Source organism: Apis mellifera, linkage group LG1, assembly GCF_003254395.2.
Source record: "Apis mellifera strain DH4 linkage group LG1, Amel_HAv3.1, whole genome shotgun sequence".
NCBI classification, from domain to species: Eukaryota; Metazoa; Arthropoda; class Insecta; order Hymenoptera; family Apidae; genus Apis; species Apis mellifera.
The window spans coordinates 14,669,497-14,695,736 of NC_037638.1; the positions used below are offsets into that span (position 1 = coordinate 14,669,497).

The 26,240-nt window shown below is 23.7% G+C and overlaps 1 protein-coding gene across 3 annotated transcripts in view; it reads right to left on the reverse strand.

Annotated features, from left to right (window-relative positions):
- The window catches only part of LOC724618 (cysteine-rich motor neuron 1 protein), a 261,295-nt gene that overhangs the window by 203,230 nt on the left and 31,825 nt on the right, over positions 1-26,240 (reverse strand). For all 3 annotated transcript variants that reach the window (XM_026446249.1, XM_026446248.1, XM_001120512.5), the window contains one exon: positions 21,838-21,879. In XM_026446249.1, the coding sequence (XP_026302034.1) occupies positions 21,838-21,879 (42 nt within the window). The remainder of the gene's footprint in view (positions 1-21,837; positions 21,880-26,240) is intronic.

Sequence of the window (26,240 nt, forward strand, 5' to 3'; positions counted from 1 at the left end):
AAGAAACATTTGATACGCTGAATTTCTGAAGATTAAGTAAGATTAAATTCAAGGAAATTGGGAGGGGGGAGGGAGGGAAGGATAGTCGAATAATTTCACGAGGAGATCCCCTTTCTTTTTTGTTCGAACTCGTTACGTCGCCCCTTGTCTGCTCTTCTATTTGCCGTGAATGGCAATTTCGACAACCCTTCAATATCTCGTCCGCGCCGTGTGTGTCGAAAAAGAGAGTATAGGCAGAGAGAGAGAAAGAGAGAATTTTCATGATGATTTTCTTTTCTTTTTTTTTTGTTTTAATTTTCGTTAAAATTATATATTCATATTCCGTCGATCATTTCTCGAGCCACGTGCTCGAAATCTATTTTCATTGCGATACGATCGATATGAAAATAGGAAAGAATCGGGGAATGCGATGGCAAGAATGGGGAGAAACAACGAACAGGGGGGGGAAAAAATGAGGCGGGAAATTGATCGATAATAAAGACATTACGTGAAAGAAGCAGAACTACGAGTCTGAACCATGTGGAAAATTACACAGAGAATAGCCAGCGAACGATAGGTAGATGAATCCTTCCAGAATATGACGGAATAATCAAGCTTCAGTCTCTTCTGCGTTCATAGAAATTGCGAGTGTTGTGCTTGTATATTTCATATTTTATGATGTATACGCAAGTCCATCGTGAAAGCAAATAGAAGGGAGAGAAGAGGAGACAGAGGGACTACACTGTCAAGTAGATGAAGAAGGAAAAAGCTGAAACTTCCTGCGAAGCGTTTCTGCTGAAGGTAAACTCAACACGGTGCATTAACCGGATATTTGCGTCTAGTACATAAATCGTATAACATAGAAATGTATGAGAAATTTGAATCACAATTGCAATTATCTTTATTGTCCATACTTTTCCCCCCTCGAATTTGAATCGATTGGTCGTGCATTTGACATACATGTGCGCGGTTCGTAATAACAGATCACAATAAATAAGATATTATAAATGATACATATGTATAAATATCTTTATTATTCGTTCTATTATTTTTTTAATTTTTGCTAAAATATTTTTATTTACTTCGTTTCTACTTTTCTATGTACTCAAGTATTTTTATTAATGGAAAATATTTCTTTTACAAGTAAAAATTTCTTTAAAAGGAACTTATGAACAAATACGTTAATTAATATTATTAATAAAATTAATAATATTTAATATTCTGAGACAGAACAATAATTATTTTACTGAAAAACGAAAAATCAGTTATTGTGTGCCAATTATTATTTTTTCTTATCGAATATTAAATATTATTATTTATTTATCACAAAATAAGGTTATGCTTTCATGTTAAAAAGATTTTAAAAAAGATTTAAAAAAGTGCAAGATGCATCACAAAAAATTTAATCAATTTTTACGCGACACAATAATTGCTGGATTGTTTAAAAAAAAATATTTCAAAATTTCAAAATTTTTTGAACATTCTTATGCATCTAATAATTTCGTTTAATAAAAAACAAAAATTATTTTATTTCCGTTTGTTTCAAACATCACAAATTTGAAATTATTTTTGGAATTAAAAAAAAATTACACTTTAAATATAAATTAATAATTCCATTTATTTAAAAAATTAATTGTGTATCCATTTAAAAGAAGATATTACGATTTACAGTCAGAAATAGTTTTACTATTTTTTAAAAAAAAAATTATAACTTTTTCTTTTTTAGATTTTTATTGTTTTAAACAGTTGGTAGCTCAAATAATTTAGAATTAAAGGTTAATTATAATTTGTAACAAATGAAAATATTTATTTTCATGTTCAATAAAAAATGTTGATATTACAATTGATCGATTTCACTTGAATGAAACTGACTCTGAAAAATAATAAAAATAAGAAATATAAATTAATTAATATGTTTTTCTTTTTTCACATAAATCGCAAATATTCTCATATTTGAAGCATTCGTCATTAGCCATACATTCATTGTATTATTTTAAATATTGCATTTAACCTTTTTATCACTTTTTTTTATACATTTAATATTTTTACATATTTTTTAAATATATTTATCGTAGATATTTTTAATAATAACAATATTATTATCATGCTTATCATTATAATTAATTATTGTGATCAAAATATTCGAATTAATATTTTAATCAACTAGAATCACGAATATAATTATTTTCTTAATATAAAATAATATTATCGATATTATATTATACTTTTATGTATATTATCTCTCAATATCGAAATAATATAAATAAATTCAACTATCTTTCAATTATTATCAATATTATAACTCAATTAAAAAACTTTTAAAATGGTATTAATTCTAAGTAATTATACAAATAATTTGAATTAATTTGAATTATGATTGAATAATTTGAATAATGATGATTTTGCAAAATCAAATTGATTCATTATTTTCATTTATTTCATTTCATTATCTAAAATGTCTCTCTCTTTCTCTCTCTCTTTCTTCAATACAGATCGATTAACATATTAATTAGATTATAAAATATTAGTAGCCGATCTTTTTTGGTGGCTAGTATCTGTGATTTTTTACATTATCACGTAAAAAAATAAGATGCACAATAATCGATAAAAATATATTCTATTATTTCCATCCAGAATTACCATATTTATTTTACAATAAAATTAGGAATAAAAAATAATTGTCATTGAGGTGATTATAAATAAATCTTAAATAAAAACTCGGAAATGGAAAAGATAAAATGGAAATGTCATATTGTCACAACGCAACAATGAAATAATATGTATTAAAACATCAAAGTTATGAAATTTATTTATTACTTTAAATTTTAATTACTTAAAACTTTAATAAAACAATTTTATTACATTTTACATTCTTTTTTAAATAAATATCGAAGAAAATTAAATCAAATTATGTGTTTAAATAAATATTGCCATTAAAAAAATTTATAATATCTATTTTATTATAAAACAGTTTGATATATATATATATATATATATATATATATATATAATTCATATTCAATAAACTTAAGAATTTTAATAATTTTTCTACGAATCCGGAAATATTTCCATTGGAACCAGAGATTTGTGTTGTGTATTTCCGGATTCAAAATTGAATTTCTTGATTCTACTCAAATTATCAACACGTTAACGATATCATACTTATTTAGTTTCGGTATTTAATCGAAAGATTAATTCGTTTTCTTCCGAATATTTCCGATATCCGCGATGAAACCGTGTTTTCGATCCTATCTCCCCGAATTATACACGAAAACTATATATATATATTTATATACACACATGTATACAAGCATATATATACATATACATATGGAAAATTGATATCACGAAGCGCAAGCTTTATTTTTAATGTCGCTCATTCGGTTTATTGCTTGACCCAATTAATTCCGGCATTCGGAATTTATCGACAAAACGTCACTCGCGCAATTCGAAATCTCATTTTAGATTTATAACGTTACCGAACGAACATTTACAACTAAATTCCGAGTATCCGAGATATAATACACAGAACGAGGCCGGAATCGTTCGATCACCGTTACCGAACAAATTGTTCCACGCTCACTGCTAGACATCGGATAAAAATATATGTGATACGGCCGGCGCGAGTATTCGTACCGGAATCATTTGCCAACCGTGATATATTTTCAAACCGTCCCATTACTTTCCTCGTCGCAATAATGACGATACTATTGCGATAATACTTGAAAACTCGTCGCTAACGATACGTTTCTTTTTCTTCGGGAAGGACGATGTCTGTCTCGAGGTAAAAAAGGAAGTGAAGAAAAAGAAGAAAAGGGGGAGGAATAGAAAACGTACGAATAATTCATCGAGTTTTTTCCTCGATTAAAAGTTATCAAAAATTGAACGCTTGGAGAAGATGAATGAGACAAAATGGTAGAAAGAGGAGAAGGAAAGGAAGGAGAGAAGAAGGGATAAGACGGGGTGCTGGGGGGGTTGTTCCATCGTTATTTATGTGCTCGACGTAGAGCGCGTGGCAAAAGTGTTCTCGATATACAATAGAAATTTGTTCGCGCAGACGTGCCAAGCAAGTGAAATAAAATAGGAAAAAGGATGGTATGAAGCGAATCGTTTTCGACTTCGACCGAGTATTCTATATCGGCGGTGTGAAAAGTGATTTGGAACTTGGAAGCTGTTCCTTACGGAACACGGAGTCAAAAGGGAACGAAGGAGAGCGAAAGAGAGGAAACACCGGGGTTAGATTGATTGCCCCTTTCACCCTCGCCTGCTTCAAGGCCGGACTACAGATACATTCGCAACACCGCCTAGCGCAATTTCTTACTCCATATCGAATCCTGCTTCCGATTTTCTTTCTCATTTTCTCTCGTATTTCCTCCCTTCCATTATATCTGGATTGTTCGCGACTATCCGACTTTGACGAATAAGAGAATCTATCCTATCACAACTAATTATGTCTATTGTAAACTATTATATAATATATATAAACTATTATATATTAATATATAAAATTAGAATTATTTATATTCTAATTAAAAATTTATTATTAACAAAACGAAATATTAAATATTTGTAGCTGCTTGATTGATAAAATATTTGAATATTTAAAAATTATTATATTTATTAATGTTTCTATTAATGATTATTGGATATCAGTTTTAATAATGAAACATGTGGACATAACTAAGTTTTATTATTAATTTATATTTATATGAAGAATGAATTTTAAAAATAAATAATAATAGTAACTTATTCTTCATTAATTTATTTAAATTGAAATTTAAAAAAAATTTGAATAAAATATAAATAATTCAGATATTATAAGAAAATATATATCTTTTGTATGAAAATCTTGTAGAAATATCACAACTAATTATGTCTATTGTAAATTAATTAGAATTATTTATATAAATTTCAGTTTTTGAATATTATAAATAAAAATTTACACGTATTATTAACAAAACGAAATATTAAATATTTGTAGCTGCTATATTTGAATATTTAAAAAATATTATATTAATAATTATTGGATATCAGTTTTAATAATGAAGCATGTGAACATAACTAAGTTTTATTATTAATTTATATTTATATGCAGAATGAATTTTAAAAATAAATAATAATAGTAAAAAAAATTTGAATAAAATATAAATAATTCAAATATTATAAGAAAATATATATCTTTTTCAATACTATAAGTTTGTACAAAAATCTAAATAATTAAACATTCTTCACATTTCTATTCATTTGTCTTTAAAATCATGAATCAAAAAATAGTCTATAACGTAATCATCAAATTTCGTAATACAATAATAATAATATTTCGCCAGTTATTAGTATTTTTATAAAAGATAAATAATTTTTCACATTTAATTTTAGCTCTTGATATATCAGTTTTATTAATTCAACATTAATGTAACCATATATGCATATATATTTTAAATTCATGTTAATAACTTTTTCACCGATTAATATACGAAAATGGAACATGACATAAATACGTGTTTTGACAAATTGAACTTCAAATACCAAGTAGAAGATGGTTTAAATGTTCTTTGCTTCCCTGTTCCCTGTAGTCATCAATTTTATGATGAATAACAGATTAAATACATTAAATACATTATCGTGTATTTATATCTTTAGAATATATAATTACGAATATGATGAAATGAAATCGAGCATGGATATGGCGATTTTTTATGATAATTCCAATTTTCGATCTATATTTTCGAAATATTTCAATCAAACTTTTTTTAATAAAATCAGGAATCACCAAACAAACAAATTTTAATAAATATCGTAATATTTTCGATAAATAAATACGACGAATTTTAATATTATATCTTTCATTTTTTCTCTCTCTCTCTCTTTCTATTCTTCGCTTCTCCTTCATAGCTACGATATATCGATATAATTATCCTAAAAATAAACTTTACAAATGTGCAAATTAATTCGATGCGTTTGCTCCGATAGTCGATGAACCGATTAACTGAATTATTGGGAGCCCATTAACCGAGTACTGTCCGACTTTCCCTAATGCACTTGCATTGAAAACGTGCTTTACATTCGAAACCTGCGAATTCCTTTCCTGCGATTCCCATAAATTTATTCGGCTACGCCTCCATCGCACGGTGGTGAAGATTACCATCGGGAATGGAATTACATGCATCTACCGAAAGAGCTTTTCACGGATGCAAATATGAATAAGAGCTCGACGTCTCGGTCTTTTTCGACATTTTCCTCGGCTATTTTGGCTCGTGAAAGCGCGAACGCGCTATCCCGGCGAAGCTAACGTCTAAAACTAAAACTTATCGTGTATATATGCCATGATAAAATTCGTCGTCAATTCTATCGTCATTCCACTTTATTTTTCAGTTCCCGTTTCTATATCCGAACTCCTTAAATCTTTCCCTTATTTTTTCGCGCGTCGAAAAAATATTGCTTCGAGAATTTCTACAATTATTTCCCGAAAAAAGAAAAAAGTACAGAGATTAATACCATATTAATTCTATATTTTGTATATCTGGAATTAATATACTTACACGAAGGAACAAAAATGATTTGTAATATATGCAAAATACGTATATCAAAATATATAAATATATATAATATATATATAAATATATATATAAATAATATATATATAAATATATAAATATATATTATATATAAATATATAAATATGGGATAATAAAATAAATTATTAATTTAAATATAATAAACATGATGAATAAAAATTTATAATGTTTAAATAAAGATATTTAAATAAGAATAAAAAAGAAATAAATTTTTATTTTATAAAAATATTTTAACTCTTTATAAATCCAAAATAAAAAGTCATTTATGATAACCACCGTTTAATAAAAGTTTATTCGATTTGATATCAATTTTAATTAATATTCATCACTTTTAAAAATATTTTAAACAATTCAATTATTGATATACGGATATCTTCAAAATATTTTTGAATTAAAATTAATACAGAACAATTTTTATTATATTATTCTTTATTTATATCTTTTTATTCATTATCATTAAACATTAATCGTCATCATGATTTTTTTCATTTGTCATTAATACTTGTTATTATTTTCTGCCAATTTTATAGTTCATTTCAGTGAACAAAAGATGATCATATTTTTGTAAAAATATATACATATTTTAATAACATGTTATATACATAATTTAAAAAATAATAATACTTACAGATTTACAAAATTTTTTAATATTATTAATTAAGATTATTATCCTGAATTGTGAAGATTTTATTTAGTAATTTTTGTTTAATAAAAAATTACTAATAAAAACATTTCTTCAAAATAATTAAAGTTACTGATTAGATTATGAAAACTAGTTTAAATGTAATGCAAATCAATTAACAGTTAAATAAATTTTATTTAATTTCTTATTTAATTTTATTATTATACATTAAATTAGATTAATTGATAACTTTTAAATAAACAACGACTGACAAATAAAACTTTCAGACTATAGACGGAATTCACAGATTTTAATAACTTTTGATAATAAAAAACCATCAAGATCAAAGTATATAGTATCTTTTTGTAAATATTTTACTATGTCTTTGTAAATAAACACATTTTTCTTTAACTTCCGCTTCGTAAATTTAGTTATATCCCATACATCCCCTTTTGAAACAAACTCTATATTTACATTTCATCCATGTATGGCACTGCTTATATCGAGAGTGAAACTTAAACACATCAGTTTCAAAACTCGTCTTTGAAACGCATTCATTTTATCGTAACATTCATGAGTGTTCGATCAACCAGCTATTCCTCTCTTCGTGTAACATGAAACGCTATATATATATCCCATTTTCGCAATGATGAACTGTCAAAACTCGAAATCGAACATTAACCATTGTATAAACGTATATATAATTCAATGTATTCTTGACAAATGATCGAAGCTGCCCATACAATCAAGATATCAAGTTAAAAGGGATATTCGAATTTTGGAAACGCAACAATGCTCGCGTGAAGCGATTTATCTTGTTAAATTTTCAGTAGATTCGTTTCGTTTCATGTCTTGTTTCAGAGTTTCAAATTAACGCGACAAAATGCTTTGAAATTTCGCCAGCGAGTTAGTCTGTTTCCCTTCTTTTCGCCGTTACATACAATTTCATTTGAGACTATTAGCGGGTAAGATGGTCTTTTCGTAGTTGAAAGAGTCACTTTTTAACGGATAGTTTCGTTGAAATCTTCTTTCCAGTCGGAGCTTGTGCACTCATCTCGTCACACTCGAGATCCCTTTCTCTCGGACAACTCGTGAACCTTTATGAAACACTTGAATTTCCCTCGAGAACCTGTATAACGCGATATACCCGGGTTACATCGTTGCTATTCGCATTTTTTCCAAATTATTTTGCGGAATATACATTGGAAACTTTCTTCTCGTTCAATCGGTGACAATTTATTTATACCAACAACGCAAAAAAAAAAAAAAAAAAAAGAAAGAAAGAAAGAAGGAGGAAAAGAAAAGAAATTGGAAATTAATTTCCTCGAGAAACAACTCTTAGGAAAAAAAAAAAGAAAGAGCGTAGATTCAGTGGATAACGGCACTAATTTGAACTTCTCGTGTATTGCGATAAAGTTTCTCTAACGGTTAGAACTGAAGATAAATTTTTAATATAATTAACAGTTGTAAAGAAAGTACATATTTCGTTAAGGGAAGATAAATTAATCTGTGCCGCGTGACATTCTCGGAACTTTTCCAAGTAGTATATATATATACCGAGCTCGAGTTCGAAGTTTCGAAATTCACTTACGCCTGGAACGATTTTTTAATAGAAAGCTTCGTTTCATTTCACTCGGTGCCAATATAAACTTTATTTTTTATCGATATTTTTATCCCCCTTTTCTTCCCTCTTTCCTTCCTTCCTTTCTTCCTGCCTTCCTCCGTCTTCTTCTTCTTTTTTTTCTTCTTCTTCTTTTTCATTCATCTTTTTATCGTTTAATCGAAAACGAGATGGAACTTTCATTGCAAGTATGGATAGGTACCGAAGGTAACGATTTCTATTTCGCTGCGTCGAAGTGGAACCGTCTTTTCTCTCCCTCCCTCTCCTCCACCCACTTTGTGTCCTCTTCTCGACAATTCCTGATAAAAAGGGTCGTTGCCGTGAAGCTCGGGACAATCTATTCGTTTTATCGGTGCAAATATGCTCGGGGTTCACAAGCGAAGCTAACAGTCGCCGCGTGTTCTCCTCCTCCCTCGAGGATTACCAGCTCTCGCAGCAACAGGACAAAATGCGGATCCCGGCTATACATTTTTTTTTCATTGCGCATCGGTAAATGTACTATCTTGCTCTTTTTTAATACATAACTCCAAGTATTTATTCATACGTTATTCGTTCTACGTTGAAGCGATGATCGTGAAATCGCGATTCTTTTTTAAATCAATGAAACGTTGAAGCGTTATTCACGAACAAACGTGCAACATTCCTTGTGTACAAATTTTATTAATTCTTTAAGGAAAAAAAATTATAGCTGTACACAAGTTTCAAGCTTGAAGTACGCTCATATGTACTCATAGTAGTTATCTTTTCTTCCGTTTAATCTTTCTATATTTCGATCGTTAATAGAAAATTTCTTGCATACTTCAAATAAATGAAATTTATCTTAATTTTTGTAATTTTTAAACAAACTGAAAAGATAAATCATATTGTAATAATTGTATTTTTAATATAGTAAAATAAAGATAATAAAAATTTGAAATATTCATGTTTTTAATCATGATATGATAAATTAAAATGAAATAATAATTTAATATAATTATGAGATAGCAATGTAATTAAAATTTATCAAATATTTTAAAGGCAAATTATAAAAATATATTTTCTATAATGTTGATTATAGAATCCAATATGATTGTATGGATTCAAAAAATCCAATTTATATATATATACATACATGTATATTGTTATTGTAAAACAAAATAAATTATTATTAATATAATCATTATTAATCTAATTGTGATTATTTTATTATATTTGATATTACTTTATATTATGCTTATACTTTAATACAAAACTTTTCTATTAATAACTTAAATATATTATCATAACTTGTTTCTTTCAATAGTTTCAATGTGATTAATCAAATTTATCTTTATTAAAAAAAAATAATAATAAAAAAAATCAAAACTTTATTTATATTTATGTAACACATTCTATATGAAATTGGTAAAATTTATTTATTTGATTTTTTTACTTATTACTATTCTGAGACTTTCTATGCCAAAAAATAAAATGGATAATCCCATATTCGTGTCCTTTCCTCTATCTCTAGTAAGAATAAATAAAATATCATGCATTTATTCTAAAGAAAATTAGATTTATTCTAAAGAATACATAATGTATACCACATATGTATGACGCAAGAGAAATTATCATAAAATGGTTTATTTCGTTTCTATATAAAGAATCAAGATTCAAAGCAAAATAATTTAAAATAATCTATTTTGAATTTAATGCTGAAATAGGAGGAACAAAAAATTATCAAACTGTTATATATTGTAGAAATTCAAGTTTGTAAAACCGCAAGGATATTTTATTTCCAAGAATATTTGTCGAGAATTCAAGACTAAAAAATAGATATAAATCTGAAAGTGTTTCTCATGTGTGATATTAATAACTGGGTTTCGGATTAAGATACTGTACGTGTATTTTTTACAACAATTTTACAATATAACGAAAAATCTTGATATTACAAGATGAAAGGAAAGTTCGAGAAATTTTTTGATTTGTAATTTATAAATTTAAATATCATACATCCATTTCGAAACATTAAGATTAAAATTGAATCAAGACAAAAAATTTTTGATTTGGATTATGCTTGTTTTTTTTAAGCAAATTGTATCTAATATTTTTGGTGATTTTTAAAAGAACTAAGAAAATATTTTTAATGTATTAGTGATTAAATTACATGGAACTTGTAACATTGGCAATAATAACAATAATTAAGAAAGATGACTCGAAACTCTTCGAAACTTAAAAAATTTTGAATTTTTGAATTACACGAAACTTTTTGTTACTTTTGAAATTTAAAATTTTTGATTTGTATAAAAAATGAACTTACATAAACAAAAGAATAATTAATAATTGTTATTTATTATTGGCTAATTATGAATTCTTTGAATAAAGAATTCTAGAAATCAAAATTTATTAAAATTTTAATTTGCAAGAAGAACTTCAGAATATAAATCTTTTTTTAATTAAACAAAATATTTAATTAAATTCTATATTCTTTTCTATTAATATTAATTTTCTCTTATAAATTTATTGTTTCATTTGTCAAAAATTAACGATTGTCATTAACGATTGTCATTGTCTTCTTGCATCCAACAATTATAAATAATTTAATAATAAAGGCATAAAATTAAATTTTTAAACCCAATAAATAATTTAAAACCTAACGTAAATTATTAGGATTTAGTTAGATGTTTGTCATAGCCTTCCAGTGTAGTGGATTGAACTTGAGTCAGCTATCAAAGTAAACTTCCCGGGTTCAATTTCTTACTAGGTAAGGAAAGCAACTGGGCTTCGAGTCACTTACCAAGAAGATAAGCATACGATCTTGGGACTCGATCTAGAGTCCCCTTTTCGCAAGAAGTTTAAGGGATAATGTTATAATACCTTTGTCATTTTCATTCGTGACAATCATGCCTTAAACTTTCGATAAACTAAAGATCATTCGAAACGACATACGTCTCAAACAGAAACTGCTCACTTTTTTTTTGTAATCTCTTTCTAATTTTCTCACAATGCTATAGATTCTTCAATTATGATTAACGGCAATGAGATTTCTCGATTAAAAACTTTTAATCGCGAGCAAGTTATATCTCCTGACATTTAAATCAGAAATTTTCGCCAACTCTTTGCCAATTAATTATATTGCAAGAATCTAGATCCATTGAGACTATTTTCAACTTTGAAATTTTGTAATTCGACAATTATTGTTATTAATTTATTTACTTGTCCATTACAAATGCAATGGACAAGTTCATTTATTCTGATAATCTGGAATCTTTCTTATTTATTGGTATTTATTATTTAACAAAATTTTGTTTGAATAATATTTGGTGTTGATCTTTCTTATTTATTGGTATTTATTATTCAACGAAATTTTGTTTGAATAATGTTTGATACTATGTTAATAATTTATTGTTAGTAAACAAATATATTATTCTTGAGCATATTAAGCTTAAGAAATTAATATTTAAAAAAAAAATATACAAATGACAAATACAAATACAAATAGTACAATATCAAAAAATTGTTATTCTTTAAGAAAATGATTGCTGCATATAATTGTTAATCATATATTTAAAATAAAATAATTAGAAATAAAGATCATATAACAAAACGAATACAGTCTCGTTTTAAACAACTTTTTAATTATGAAATATAATATACATAAAAAAAAAAATTTCTATATCATTTAATATATGTTTAATAAATCCAATAACGAGTGAACGAGTTATTACAAAATTGAAATCTGCATCCATTATTGTTTTGTGCAATATGAATGTAAATCCGGACTTATCTTCATCTTGCATAAAACAACAAACAATTACATCGTACATTAATTATTCGTGGACACGCTCAATCACGTTGTTACTAAGCTATCTATCCACGTATAAACAGTACTAAACTTTCTTCTATTCTTTCTTGTACATATTTATTTTCATTATGAATGATTCTTTTCGTGTTAATTGAAATAGTGTTAAGCAAATCAAGAAATGTTAATAAAACCAATATGCGATGGAAATATTTGTGTTTATTTAATTTTATTTATTAGGCATATGTTGTATGAAGGACTAATTTTTGCACTGTGATTTATCGAAACCATGTTTTAAAATATTGTATTATAAGATTGATTAATTTTTATAAAATTAAAATCAGAAAATAATTTTGAACAATAAATATTTATGGATGTTAATTCATCTAAATGAAAAAGAAATATTTGAAAGTTTATTATCGAAGAGAAGATCTACTATTACTATTAACTATTAAGAGAAAGATCAAAAAATAAAAGTAAAAAATATTAAATCAAATTGTTTTTGCAAAAAGTATAACATATACTGTTCTGTAACTATAAAGATAAAAGAAAAATAATATTAAATAACTTTAATAAACTTTAATAAAATGGACAATGGAAATAATCAAAATACATTAATGAAACAATTTAATGAAAATTCATAATGTTCAGTAATTGCTCTCAATAATATATCATTAAAATAAGTACAGAGAAAATTCAAATTTATAGGAATGCTTTCTCATCTTTATATTGAATATCCAAAAAGCATGTGAATAAATTGTTAAAGCATATAATTCTCGAAATATTACAATTCTTTGCCAAAAAATTAAAATTACTCACAATTCTTAACATTTTTTTAATAAAATTTATTAATAATTTTTATTATTATATTCTATTAACTGGTATTTTTATTAAATACTCTATATATATGTATATATATATTAATAATTTTATTTCCTTCCTTTTTTTACAATGTACATTTTTTCCGGCATATTCCATATGTATTGTTTTATCATATCTTTTATTTTTGAGTGAGTTTGCCAAATATCCAGAATGTTTTTCTTTAAATCAGTTAATGTGATAACTGGTGATATGTATACAAGTGTGTTAAGTCAACACTCTAAACATTTTCAAATTGGATTCACTTCGAGAGATACTTGGTTGTGAAAATATAATAAAAAATAATAAAACATTATATAAATTATTAATACGTAAAATATAAATATATTAATAATTAATAAAATTTGTAATTAAAATTTATTCAAATTCTTTAAATTTTAATTAAAAAATATTGAAAAATATTAAAAATTGTGTATTTTTTTTTTCGTTTCCAATATATAAACAAGGCAATAGAACAGACCTAATTCAGATGAATGAATGAATTGAAAAAATAGACTTCCATATAAAATGTTTTCCGTGAATCGCATTGCAATAAGAACAAAAGTTTTCGCTTTTATTTATTTCCTGATTTAAATGTAAAAAGGACGTATGATCTATATTTAAAATGAAATGAAATGAATTGAAAAATGATAATAATTTTAAATATAAATCCAAAATATCACATAATTTTTACTTAATAGATATTTTAAAAAAAATTTAGCTATAATCTATATCAAATATGCAAGAAGTAAATGATTGACGAATGTCAAAGACAAAAATTGAAAAATAAGACTACCGTTTTTTAATTGCTTGTGTAATTATTTATTAAAAATGTTATATATAAGTTTAATCAATTGTATATATCTTTTATTTTTCTGACAACAGAAAAATTCTTTTCTTATAAAATTTATATAATTTTATATAATTTTATATTTATATAAATTTATTAAATTTAATCTTTTCCATAAAGTTTCAAAAAATTTTTACACGTATTTGAATACTTTATATAATTGAAAACATTCTGCAATGACCGAAATAAGTGAAAATTGGAAAGTTTAATCCGAACTAAATATGCACTAGAATATTTTAAATCAGAATTGATGAGAATTGAACTAAATTTTTATTATGATGTCGTGTAAATGCACAATATTTTTTCTATTGATCTTTTCCCAATTGCTTTCTTTAATTTTGCTAATTGCAAGCAATACTTGATCGAATTTACTGTTTCATTAGAAAAAATTAATTAATAATATCATTCACTAAATGCTCTAACACAATTTTTCTTTTTCTTTATCTTTTTTTTTTTTCTAATTATTTAAGTAATCTTGGTTTAGAATATTTTTTTCATATTATAAACAATGCATTTTTCATTATCAATTATAACAAATCTTGTTAAATGATTCTGTTATGTCATTTTAATAGCAAATCAGAAATTCGATCGATTAAATTTTTTTCACTCAATTTATGCAGAGTTCAAGTATCGAGAACAATTGAAGATCACGTATATATATATTTTGAGACAGATATATTCAATGTTTGATTAATATCTCATGTTATTAAATGACAGTAATCGATTAAAGTGTTGATTTTATCAGAATCTGTGATGATAGGACGTCCAGTATAAGATATATCTTTTAAATGAAAATTTCCATTTCCAAACTTTCCATATCATTTCCTGCAAATTGAATTGTCTATAATATCATCTCTGTAAATATTTTGCATGTATTGCATATATTTTTTTACATGTAATGCATATTTATTCTTCTAATAAAAAAGCATTATGCGTCGAAAATAATTTTTATATCCTAACAAAAACAATAAATAAATAATTATACAATTGCAAAATATTTTTACTAAAGTAATCACTGAAATCTAATCTTTAAATCTGATATATGATACTTAACTATATGAAATTATTAATAAACAATAGTCATATTAATCATTTATTATAATTTAACAAAAAATGAAATTTGCAAAAATGAACAAATTAAAATTTTGATATCCAAAAAATCTTTCTTTACCCAAAGTTCCAGGCAAAGCTTTTTATAAACATTAATTTTGGATTTATTATATTTTTATATTCATTTACAGATAAAATAGCCTTGCTAACTTCTATTTATATGATAAAACCATAGCCCACAAATCACTTAATAAAATAGTCTCTTTTCGCATTGCTATCTAAATAATCCCTAAAGCAACAGTAAACAGTATTTAGTGCTGTATTTATTCTCAGACTATCAAAAGAGCTACTTTCAATCTCTCAATTATTAAAGTTGATACATTTTTTATTATTTCGTCCAAGCAATGAATATCCTTATCATTTTTAAAAATATAGAATGTAGAAATATTATTTTTTTTATAAGAAAAAGATTAAGTGAGATTTTAACATCACTTCCATTTTTTCAATAGCTTGCTTGTTTAACTGCAGCACTTATATTAACTGCAGAATAAGAATTTTACAATAATGCGATTTTTATATATTTTTATAAAAGAGAATCATATTATTATATACGTCGATTTTCTAAACTGGGGTATAGTTTTTTATAATACAAAATTGCTTTAATCTAATAAAAAAATTTAATAAAGAGAATATGTACTTTATTTTACTTTGTCTTTACTTTGTAGATTACTTTGAATATATTAATACATAAATAGACATTAACAAATAATAAAGTTAATCAAGATATGATACAATGACAACTTTAATGAATATTATAATAATCATTTCAAAGAATGAATTTTACATTCAGAGAGGAAGAGATTTTTCATTATATTTATCATATCATAATATCATATTTCTAAATATAGTAAAGACTATGCGATTATGATCGATGTTAACGTATCAATTAACATTGTTCTTGAATATTTTTTTATGATGAAAAATGTTGAATATAATCCATCAATTGAGCCTTAAAATTAAACTAATTGTTTTTACTTTGCCATTGAAAAAGGAAAAATCTAACTACATTGCAAATATATTGCAATTAGTCAATAATTATATTTCATTTAATAAATAACTTTTTTATAAAACTCAAATGTGCGTCCATGAGGATGATATTATTTTTTAATATCAACAAAAAATATTTTTTTTTTATATTTGATTAATAAATCAACAATAAATCAATGAATTTGTGTAATTTTTTATTTTATTACATAATTAATAAAAAGCAACAATTTCTTTGAGAGAAAGATAAAGAAGATAATTCTAAAAGAAAAGAAGAAAAAAACAACAAAAAAAATAAACATATATATAAAACATAATTACTATGATTAAATAATATGAATATATGAAATTAATAAAAATGCATTAGGATAATCTATTTTATTTTTTTATTATTGAAAAATTTTTAATTTTTTTTAAGAATTTTAATTTTTATTAAATAACGATTTATTAAAAATAATATCAAGATACATAAAAACTACTACGTAATTTTGAAAATCGTTTTAAACATAAAAATCTATTTCTATTTCAAAATTAAAAATTTTTCTAAATATAGATTTAGAAAATATTGTTCAACATTGTAACGTTACCAACGAAAAAAAATAAATTCTTTTTTCATAAAAAATATCAAAAAAATTTATATATCGGATAAAATTTTTTTTTTCATATAGATTTTTTTATACTTATAAATTTCTATGATTGGAATAGAATTGTTAAAAAGAATTTCTTGATTATTTTTATAATAAATTAAATAATATAATTTATTTTCTCTATTGATATTAATTTGATATTAATAAATCAGATAATTTTAAGTAATTTTATTCTTTCATAATTTTACAAAAAAAAAAAAGAATTTATCAAATAAATAATCAAAAAAATATAATAGAAGAGTTAAATCGATTCAATGGACGTACAAATCTTCCGCCTATTTCCGGCTATAAAACAATGATTCGATCTCTGTTTGATGTAAAAAACTAAAAATGTTTTATAGATTGTATTAAAAAAAAAATTTGATTTTTACACGAATTTGTGATACACGTATGTATGCGAAAGAAGAAATAACGGAAACGTTCTAGTTTCAATATTTTAAAATTCAATACCTCAAATTTTAATTAATTGTAAACGGAACGATTTAATTATTTGTTTCATTTTTACACTTTGATCAATTTTGACACTTCGATTTCTGATTATCCAGAATAGAATGTAAAAATTGCACGAATTCCGATAATATTATCAAGAAATTTGTTTCGAAAAAACTTTCAAACTTTCAAACTTTATAAATGTAGAAGATTAAAGAAAAGAAGAAGAGAAAGAGGAAAGATATTAAGCAAAAGGAAAAAAGAAGAAAGAGGAAAGAAGAAAAGAAGAAAAAACGGATGCAATATCTAACCCTCCTACGAGCGTTACGCGATATTTAGAGAGTTTCTTTTGTTATTTCGTCCATTTCTCTCTTTTTTCTTTCTCTCATTGACTGTAATATACCGCATGAAAGAGACTAACATTCCCCTTTTCGCCTAAAAAGGGAAGTTCTTATCGGCATTGTTGCTCTTTCGTTCTTGTTTCGCAAAAGACTAACCCATCTACCTAGCAAATTGAATTAGTTTCCTGTGTCTTCTGGATCTGATCTAACATACCACCTGGTCGGCGGCTCCCGCCGACATTTTCCCATATCTTCGTATATTTTCTTGTTTATGTTCTTGACTTGACCGCTTATTCTATTCTTTTTGGTTTCCTCCCTCTCTTCCTTTCTTCTTCCTTTTTTTCTTCCTTTCTTGCTTTTTTATATTCTTGTTTCTTATTTTACACGACAAAAAATTTGTTGAATTCTTCACATTGATAATTTGCAATTAACGATACAATATGCATTTTCCTTAAGTTAGTCTGAGAATATACCTTTTCTCTTCTATTCTGATTCTATTTTGGAATATTTTTTTAAAAATTTGAACTATTACTTAATTTTCTCATAATGAAGTTAATTGTTGAATGTTTTATTGCAGATATTTTATCGATTAAAAATATATTTATGATTATAAATATAAAGAAAATATCTGTAAACATTTTTTATTATTTTTATTTTATATATATATCATTGCAATAAATATATATTTTTATTTATAATTAATTTTGTATAACTTTTTATTTAGGATGTAATACGTGATAAAAAGATAGTATGCTCCAGAAATTTAATATTTTTACAAAATATGTACATGTAATAAATGTATTTGCTTTTGATGCTTATTTTTACATAATAAAGTCTAACCTATTTCAAAAAATTTAATTTTTTGTTATTTACATTATGTATATGAAAAATCTTGTTATTTATGTATTTTTGCAATTTACAATTAATGTGTCTTTCATATTATATATCAAATTGATATAATGATAGAAATAATGCACAAAATGAAAAGATAAGTAATTATTGAAAATAATAAAAATTTACATAATAGATTATTTGAATTTTTCATTGATATGTGCTCTCTACTTCGCATTGTTTTGATCTTCTTGTCTTTAACTTTATCTCACGATGTGAAAAAGAACAAAGAGAACGAACATAACATCTCTCTTTCTTTTGTTTAAGTTTCAAATATTAATGTAAATATAAAAAAAAACTGTATGTTTAGTTAATTTAAAAATAGGTATTATTTAATAAATACATAAGCAGCAATTATAAACAGAAATCTAAATTCAATAGATTTGACAAAATGTATCAAACACAATAAGAGATATTTTTGTAGTAAATATTTTCACATATTTTTGTTATTTATTTTGTCATTATACATGTATGTATACAGATGTATATTTAAAAAAAATAAATATTTTTAAAAATATCGAACAAAAACTTAAACAAAAACTCAGTTTTTTTAATAAATAAATGGCGAAATAATATTATCTTTTGCATAAAAGTGCATTATAAACTGACATGAAAGACGAATAAAGATTAAATTTTTTTTAAGTTTTCAACTTTTTTTCCCATTCTATTAAAATTATTGACTATAAAATTTCTTTCAAAAAAAAAAAGAAATATTGATTGCATTCTTCATTGCAAAAACGTCATGTGAAAAAAATGTTTGACAAATTTTTCAACTTCGTAAAAATCATCAAATCATTTGATGAATTTTTTAAAATTTATTAAAATCATTACACGCATAAATACGAATATATAAAATCTATATCTATTATTTCCAAAGAAAAATTATTCTTAAAAATTAAAACTATTTCTCGTGATGTGTGAATAATGTATTTGATTCAATGCATTTCCCTCAGCGAATCATCCGTAAATCACTCATGTTTTCCTGGTCGCCAGAGACTCGCTGGTCGCCGCCATTAAGTACGCACAAATACACTTCAATAAATCGACGATAACAATACATATACATAACAAACTTGACATTGTTAGTCAACTAATTATCTCATTAACTTATTCTAATATTTATTTTTTATTTTATCAAAGTAGTCTCTTATATGCTATATAAACGTTTGCATTATTCTGTTAAAATATTATATTTTTGCGAGAAATTGTATTGTCTTCACTTTGTTGTATATACAAGGTGTTAATATATTTATGAAACATCTTAAGAAGATAAATTCTAGAAGCCAACACAAACACAAAAGGTAAAAAAAAGAATATACATAAATGTCGGTTGAGATTTATTTTTTTTCAGTTAAAATTAAAATTTGCATTAGACAAAGCAAGACACGGATAGAATGAAATAACTCTGCCTCGTTTTACCTCGAATTTCATCTAATGCAAACTTCAATTGTTTGTAATAGTTTTTAATAATTGTTTTTAATAAATAAATTTTAATCGACATTTTTTTTGTAGTAACTTTTATATTTATTTTCGCTTTTAGAATTAATCTTCTAAAAATATATCCTATAAAACATTTTGTACATTAAAATATAATTTCGTTTGTTTAATTTTTTATTTATAAATTTTATTTCAATAAATTCATAATAATCCATTCCAATTATTATATCTTTATTTTCTTTTTATAAGTTCAAACTTTAACCGATTATTTTTTATAATCCATTTAATCCATTAGGAAAAATGTTTCTTAAAAATTTATATATATGTATGCTATTTCTTATTCTAATAAATACTTTTATATAAAATGTAAATGAAGTTCTTTATAATATTATAATATTAATTTAATAGTATTAATTCTTTAACTTTTTAAAATATAGACTTTTTAAAATAGACATTGTTGAATAACGCATTTCAATTTATGTATATATACATGTATTTGTATATAAAGTATTATTGCAATTAAGTTTATTAGCAAAGATGAATTCGATATTTCTCTGACTGGATACAATTAACATTAATAATATTGTCAATACCAATATTATTAATCGTGTGAGCTTTCGAAAAGATTGAAGTGGAATCGTAATAAAATTATATTGAGAATATTTTTAACAATCGTCAATATTTTTAACAATTATTATCAATATTATTATTCATGTGTAACTTTTTTAAAAATCACGAATTCGATACTAAAAATTTATTAATGTCGATTAAGCTATATTCTTTTTTTTATCATTATTTTTTTAATAAATTCCAAATAAATTTTATTTTCTATGCAAAATATATGATAATAATAATGAATACTCTTTAATTTTTATTGTTAAAATTATATATATTTTATTCTCTTTATAAGTTATCCATAAATCGTATTAGAGTTTAAATTGATGATCTAAAAAAAAATTATAAATCATAAAAGTATAACGAATGTAAAATGTATAACATATACTTAATATAAATATTTCAATGATTTAGTTTCAATTAAAAGAAAAAATTCTAAAAATATCATTTTATTATATCGATTTACTTTATTGTATATTTAAATAATAGGACTTTTTCGTTTAATTTTTTATTATATTAGACTTATTACTATGTAATAATATTTTTATACATTAAAATAAATATATATACACATGTATATATAATTTTCCAAAAACAAAAATATAACAAATACGATAATAACAAATAATAATAAATAAATTATAAAACATATATATAAATAAATTTATTTTTTTCGTATATATTATATCAACGAACATACAATGATTTTTGATATTAACGATAATAATTGGAAGTCATAATATGGGAATAAAAATAATTAAGTTTCCATATTGCAACAAGAGAGAAATGCAATTTTCATTTTATTTATTATATTTTTATTATTATAATACAATTTGTTATTATATCATGATAGTAATCGATGTTTAAAATCGGTTATTATGATATTTTATGAAATTATTATAAAGTGTTTATATGTTTTTATGAAAATATTCTTTTTTATTCAACATTGAAATACAGCGATAAAAGTGCAAATATAATTGAAATTATAATATACAATTCGTTAATACAAGCTTATTCATATATTTATAAATATAATTAATATATATACATATATAGTTGTAAATGATAAGCATTAAATTCTTTCCAGAAACTATCAAAATAAACTAAAAATGACTCACCTTGAATATCGTCGCTTTCCGTGTTTCCAGAATTAAAGAGATCTGAAACACAAGTTGGTAAATATCAATCCAGGAAAGAGCTGCTCGCTATAACAAAACATCCTCGACACAGATCAATTAAATCGTTATTTTCCATGCTTCACAATACCTTTAATTAAATTGCGTAACGCGATGATTGTACAAACAAATAGCAAGATTAAATCGACTAACGATCGTTTTCCTCCAAACAATTTTTGAACTAATCGAATTATATATCTGTAATAAAAATAAAAAAAAAAAAAAAAGAAGAAGAAGAAGAAAAGAACAAAAGAACTTTTAGAAGAATTTTTGTCGTTTATTATATTAGAAATATCTAAGGATAAAAAATTTAATTACAGAAACTTACCGAATTACTGTCACTTTAAACTTATACTTCATACTTTTAAAATAAATTTTTCAAAGTAAATTTAAAAAATAAAATCAATACAGAAATAAAAAAATCTTTTTATTTATTTTGTGATAAATTGTATAATCAAACTTCGATTTATTGTACAAGAATAATCAATATTCTATTGTAAATTTATAAAAATATTTAAAAAATTGATTCAATATACAGATTTTAACGATCTGTATTCTATATGTCTAAACGAGAGAAAAATTATATATAAACATGGATTGTTTAAAGTTTTATTAAAAAAATTATAACAAAAATATGAAATATGAAAGAAATGATAGCGAATGGTATATAATGTAAAAACAGATCGCTATTTAAATAGGAATTGATTGAGATAAATTAATAAATAATAGGTGACTAATCGTTAATAAAATGAAAATCGTTGCTTTATCGTGAAAATATATACGGTGGAAGGAAGTGATTTTAAACTATTATGTTAATTATTTATTTCTGATGCCATAATTAAAAATTGATTAATATGATAAGTAAATGTTTTTTCTTATGAAGATTTTATGTTTTTATTTATTATTTTATATATTTAGTAGAAAAAATGTTAAATAAATATTTTAAAGTTTGTTTATTAGACTTATTACAAGTATTTTATATATAAGCTATTTAAAATTTTAAAATTATGAAATCAGGCATTGAAATAAAAATCAATGTTCGAGACTTTAATTAACTTATATTAATTGACTTAAAAAGTTTTTCTACATATATGTTTTTTAGAGTCTAAATTTTATATCTAATTATAAGTTTTATTTTAATCTAATCCTAAAATCTATACTTTTCTAAATTTTTACAAATCTAAATTTTTTACAAAAATTTAAATTTCTATTTTATTGTTAGAAAAACAATTTTTATATTTTGTTTAAATCTATAAATATATAATAATTTATGTTTAATTAGTTGAAATAATTTTAGTATTTTATTAAAATGTAAAAAAAAGAATTAATATTTCATAACACAAGATATGATATTATTATTTTATTATCACTAAATAATAAATTACTAATAACATATTTTTAATTGTTCATATCTATGGTCCACCAACCTATGAGATTAATTTTCCATTTCAAAATATTCAACATATTCATTTTTAAAATAAAAGATTGATAGCAACTGAAAATAGAATTCATTACCTTGCAAATTTTATTTTTTATTTTATTTTAACTGGCACGAATAGACTAAAGATAAATATTATTACTAATCTCAGTAACATGAATCGTGAGTTACTATTTTGTTTGCATTTTATATTTTTATCTTAATTTTTTACTAAATTTTAAACTACCTATATTTATATATTCATATATAATATAAAATATTATTTTTTTTTTATTTAGACTTATAGAATATACCGACAATGTTCGGCCATTAAAATCTGTAATTATCCTGTATACGTGTACGTATGTCGAAAATTTGTGCTTCTCTGACGTATCGCTGTTATTACGATAGGCATACATATATATATATATATATATATGTACATATGTACATCTATAATATGTACATGTATATGAACATATTACAGATTATGAGTTTACTCCCGCATATTTGAACAACTCAATATTTCATCTATCTGAGAACATTTATCATGCAAATACTTAAATGGATTACCAAAAGACTAATATGGGAAGTAAATTTTGCGCAACATCGATGCGATCCTAAATAAACGTAAAGTTTTATCCGGAAGTATCAACCACGAAATTCTCTGATTAATCCTACTCGGACAACCGTGGTGGTATTTGATATTAATATTTGCAGATAAACAATTACATTTCGACCTGATCAACCATCGATTTACCGCTTTTTAAATTTTTTAAATTTAAACGACAGATCAATTTGAAGCTTAATCTTGCTCTTAAGGAGAAGAAGAAATAAATAATATCGATATCTATCCTCTTGCAAATTTAATTTAAGCATATTATTACGCAAAAAAAAAAAAAAAAAAAAAAATGAACGTTGTATCGACATTTGATAAAAACGTTTGCCTTTATTTCAATGACATTCCATTCCGAGATATTCCTTTGTGTACAGTTTGTAGTTGTGGCAAACTCATATCTGACCACATCTTCGAAAGGGATTAAATTGAATTTCGCGATCAATAAACCGTTCGTGTAATGGCCCAATTATCAAGTTATTGCTCACTCGAGTGCATGGAAGAAAATATATAGATACTTTCTTCTTCTTACGGTAATATTCGTCCTAATTTTTTTCTCTTATATTTCGAAAAACACAAGTATCGTTTGGAAATGCAATTGATTAAAGGCAATAATAACACGTTTCATAAATTCAAAAATAAGTATGTAATTAAATTGATAAGAAAAACGTCGGAGCATGAAACACGGTAATACTCGCTCCTCTTCAAAGTTGTTACATAACAACTCAAGAGATATGTTAGAAATATATAACAAGTTTAATACATTGATGTTCCATGATTTATGATTGAAAAATATATATAAAATACAAAGCAGAATACTTTGAAATATTCTTCTAGTAATATTAAAAAGAATTCTCTTGGTGGAAATTAAACTGAAATGGAAAGTAAAGTAAAATGACGAATGTAATTTTTTTTTATTATTAATATTAATATTTCTATTATGTTATATGAAGCTAAAATTTAGTAAAATAAACATCAGATAATAAAAATAGAAAATTAACATAAAATTACGATTTCTTGATTTATATTATAAAAATCTGACTTAAATTAGTGAATGAAAATTTAAATAGATCTAAGTTTTGGATGTATTGCAATAAATATTGGCGTTTAATGTTTATTTATGTATTATTTATCCATATAACTTTTACAGAATAAAACGACGGAGATAATAGTGAATAGACCATCTTATTATAATGATTGATTCACTTTTAATCTCCTATTTCAATCTCTCAGGTCAAATATTTCATACAATACAAAAGATATGAAAAAATGAACAGAATTACAGAAGATAGAAAAAAATGTTTTAGACAAAAATAATATCATCATTTATTTCATTTTATAATGCTGCTGAACAAGACTACAAAGATGAATGTCAAATTAAATTTAACTGAAATCTATTTTTTATTACATATTATTATAGCTGGCATCGAAACGTTTTAAAAACGTTTTAAAACTTTCTCTTTAAGATACATCTTTTCCAAGATGTGACCTGTTATGATATGAAAAATAAATTTTTTTATAAACTTCAAATTAAAATTTCTGAAATCAATAATTTTTTATAGAAAACACAGAGATAAGTTGATTAATGCATTCAAAATTATATAATTCCATTATAAAATTGATCTAAATAAAATTGATCTAAAAATTGATCCTACTATTCAACCTAGAAAAAAAATTTTTTTGAACTAAACAATTCTTGTTCAAATATTTTTTTAATAATTTTAATCTTTTTTTGAAATATTTTATATATATTAAATATATTATATTTTCAATTTCCTTTTAAAAATAATATATTTTTGTTAAAACTTGAAAGATAAATATTATTAATGAAATTATTTTATTTCATTAGAAAATTAAATATTTCATTAAAAAGCTACTTTTATTTTTCAATAATAACTTACTCCAATGAAGTGATAACTAACTCTATGATGGGATTAATATTTCTATCAACTTCAATCAACCACAAATAAATGATAAATTCTTATAAAAATTTAAAAATTTATTAAATATAAGACTTAGAATCTTAAAATAACTCTAAATTAGTCAATAAAAAAAATTACATCATTTTCCAGTCATTTTGCAATCACTTGTTATATTTTTTCAAAATTTTTATCCTCCTATTTATTTTCATTTTATCATAATCTCTTATGTTTAAAAATATATTTTTAATATGTTTTCAATGATTTCGTAACAGACTCCTAAAAAATAAATATTAAATTTAATAAAAAATTATCTATTTATTTTTAAATAAATAATATTTCCAGAATATATAAAATTGAAAATTTCACTAAACAGTTGTTTAAATGAATTAAA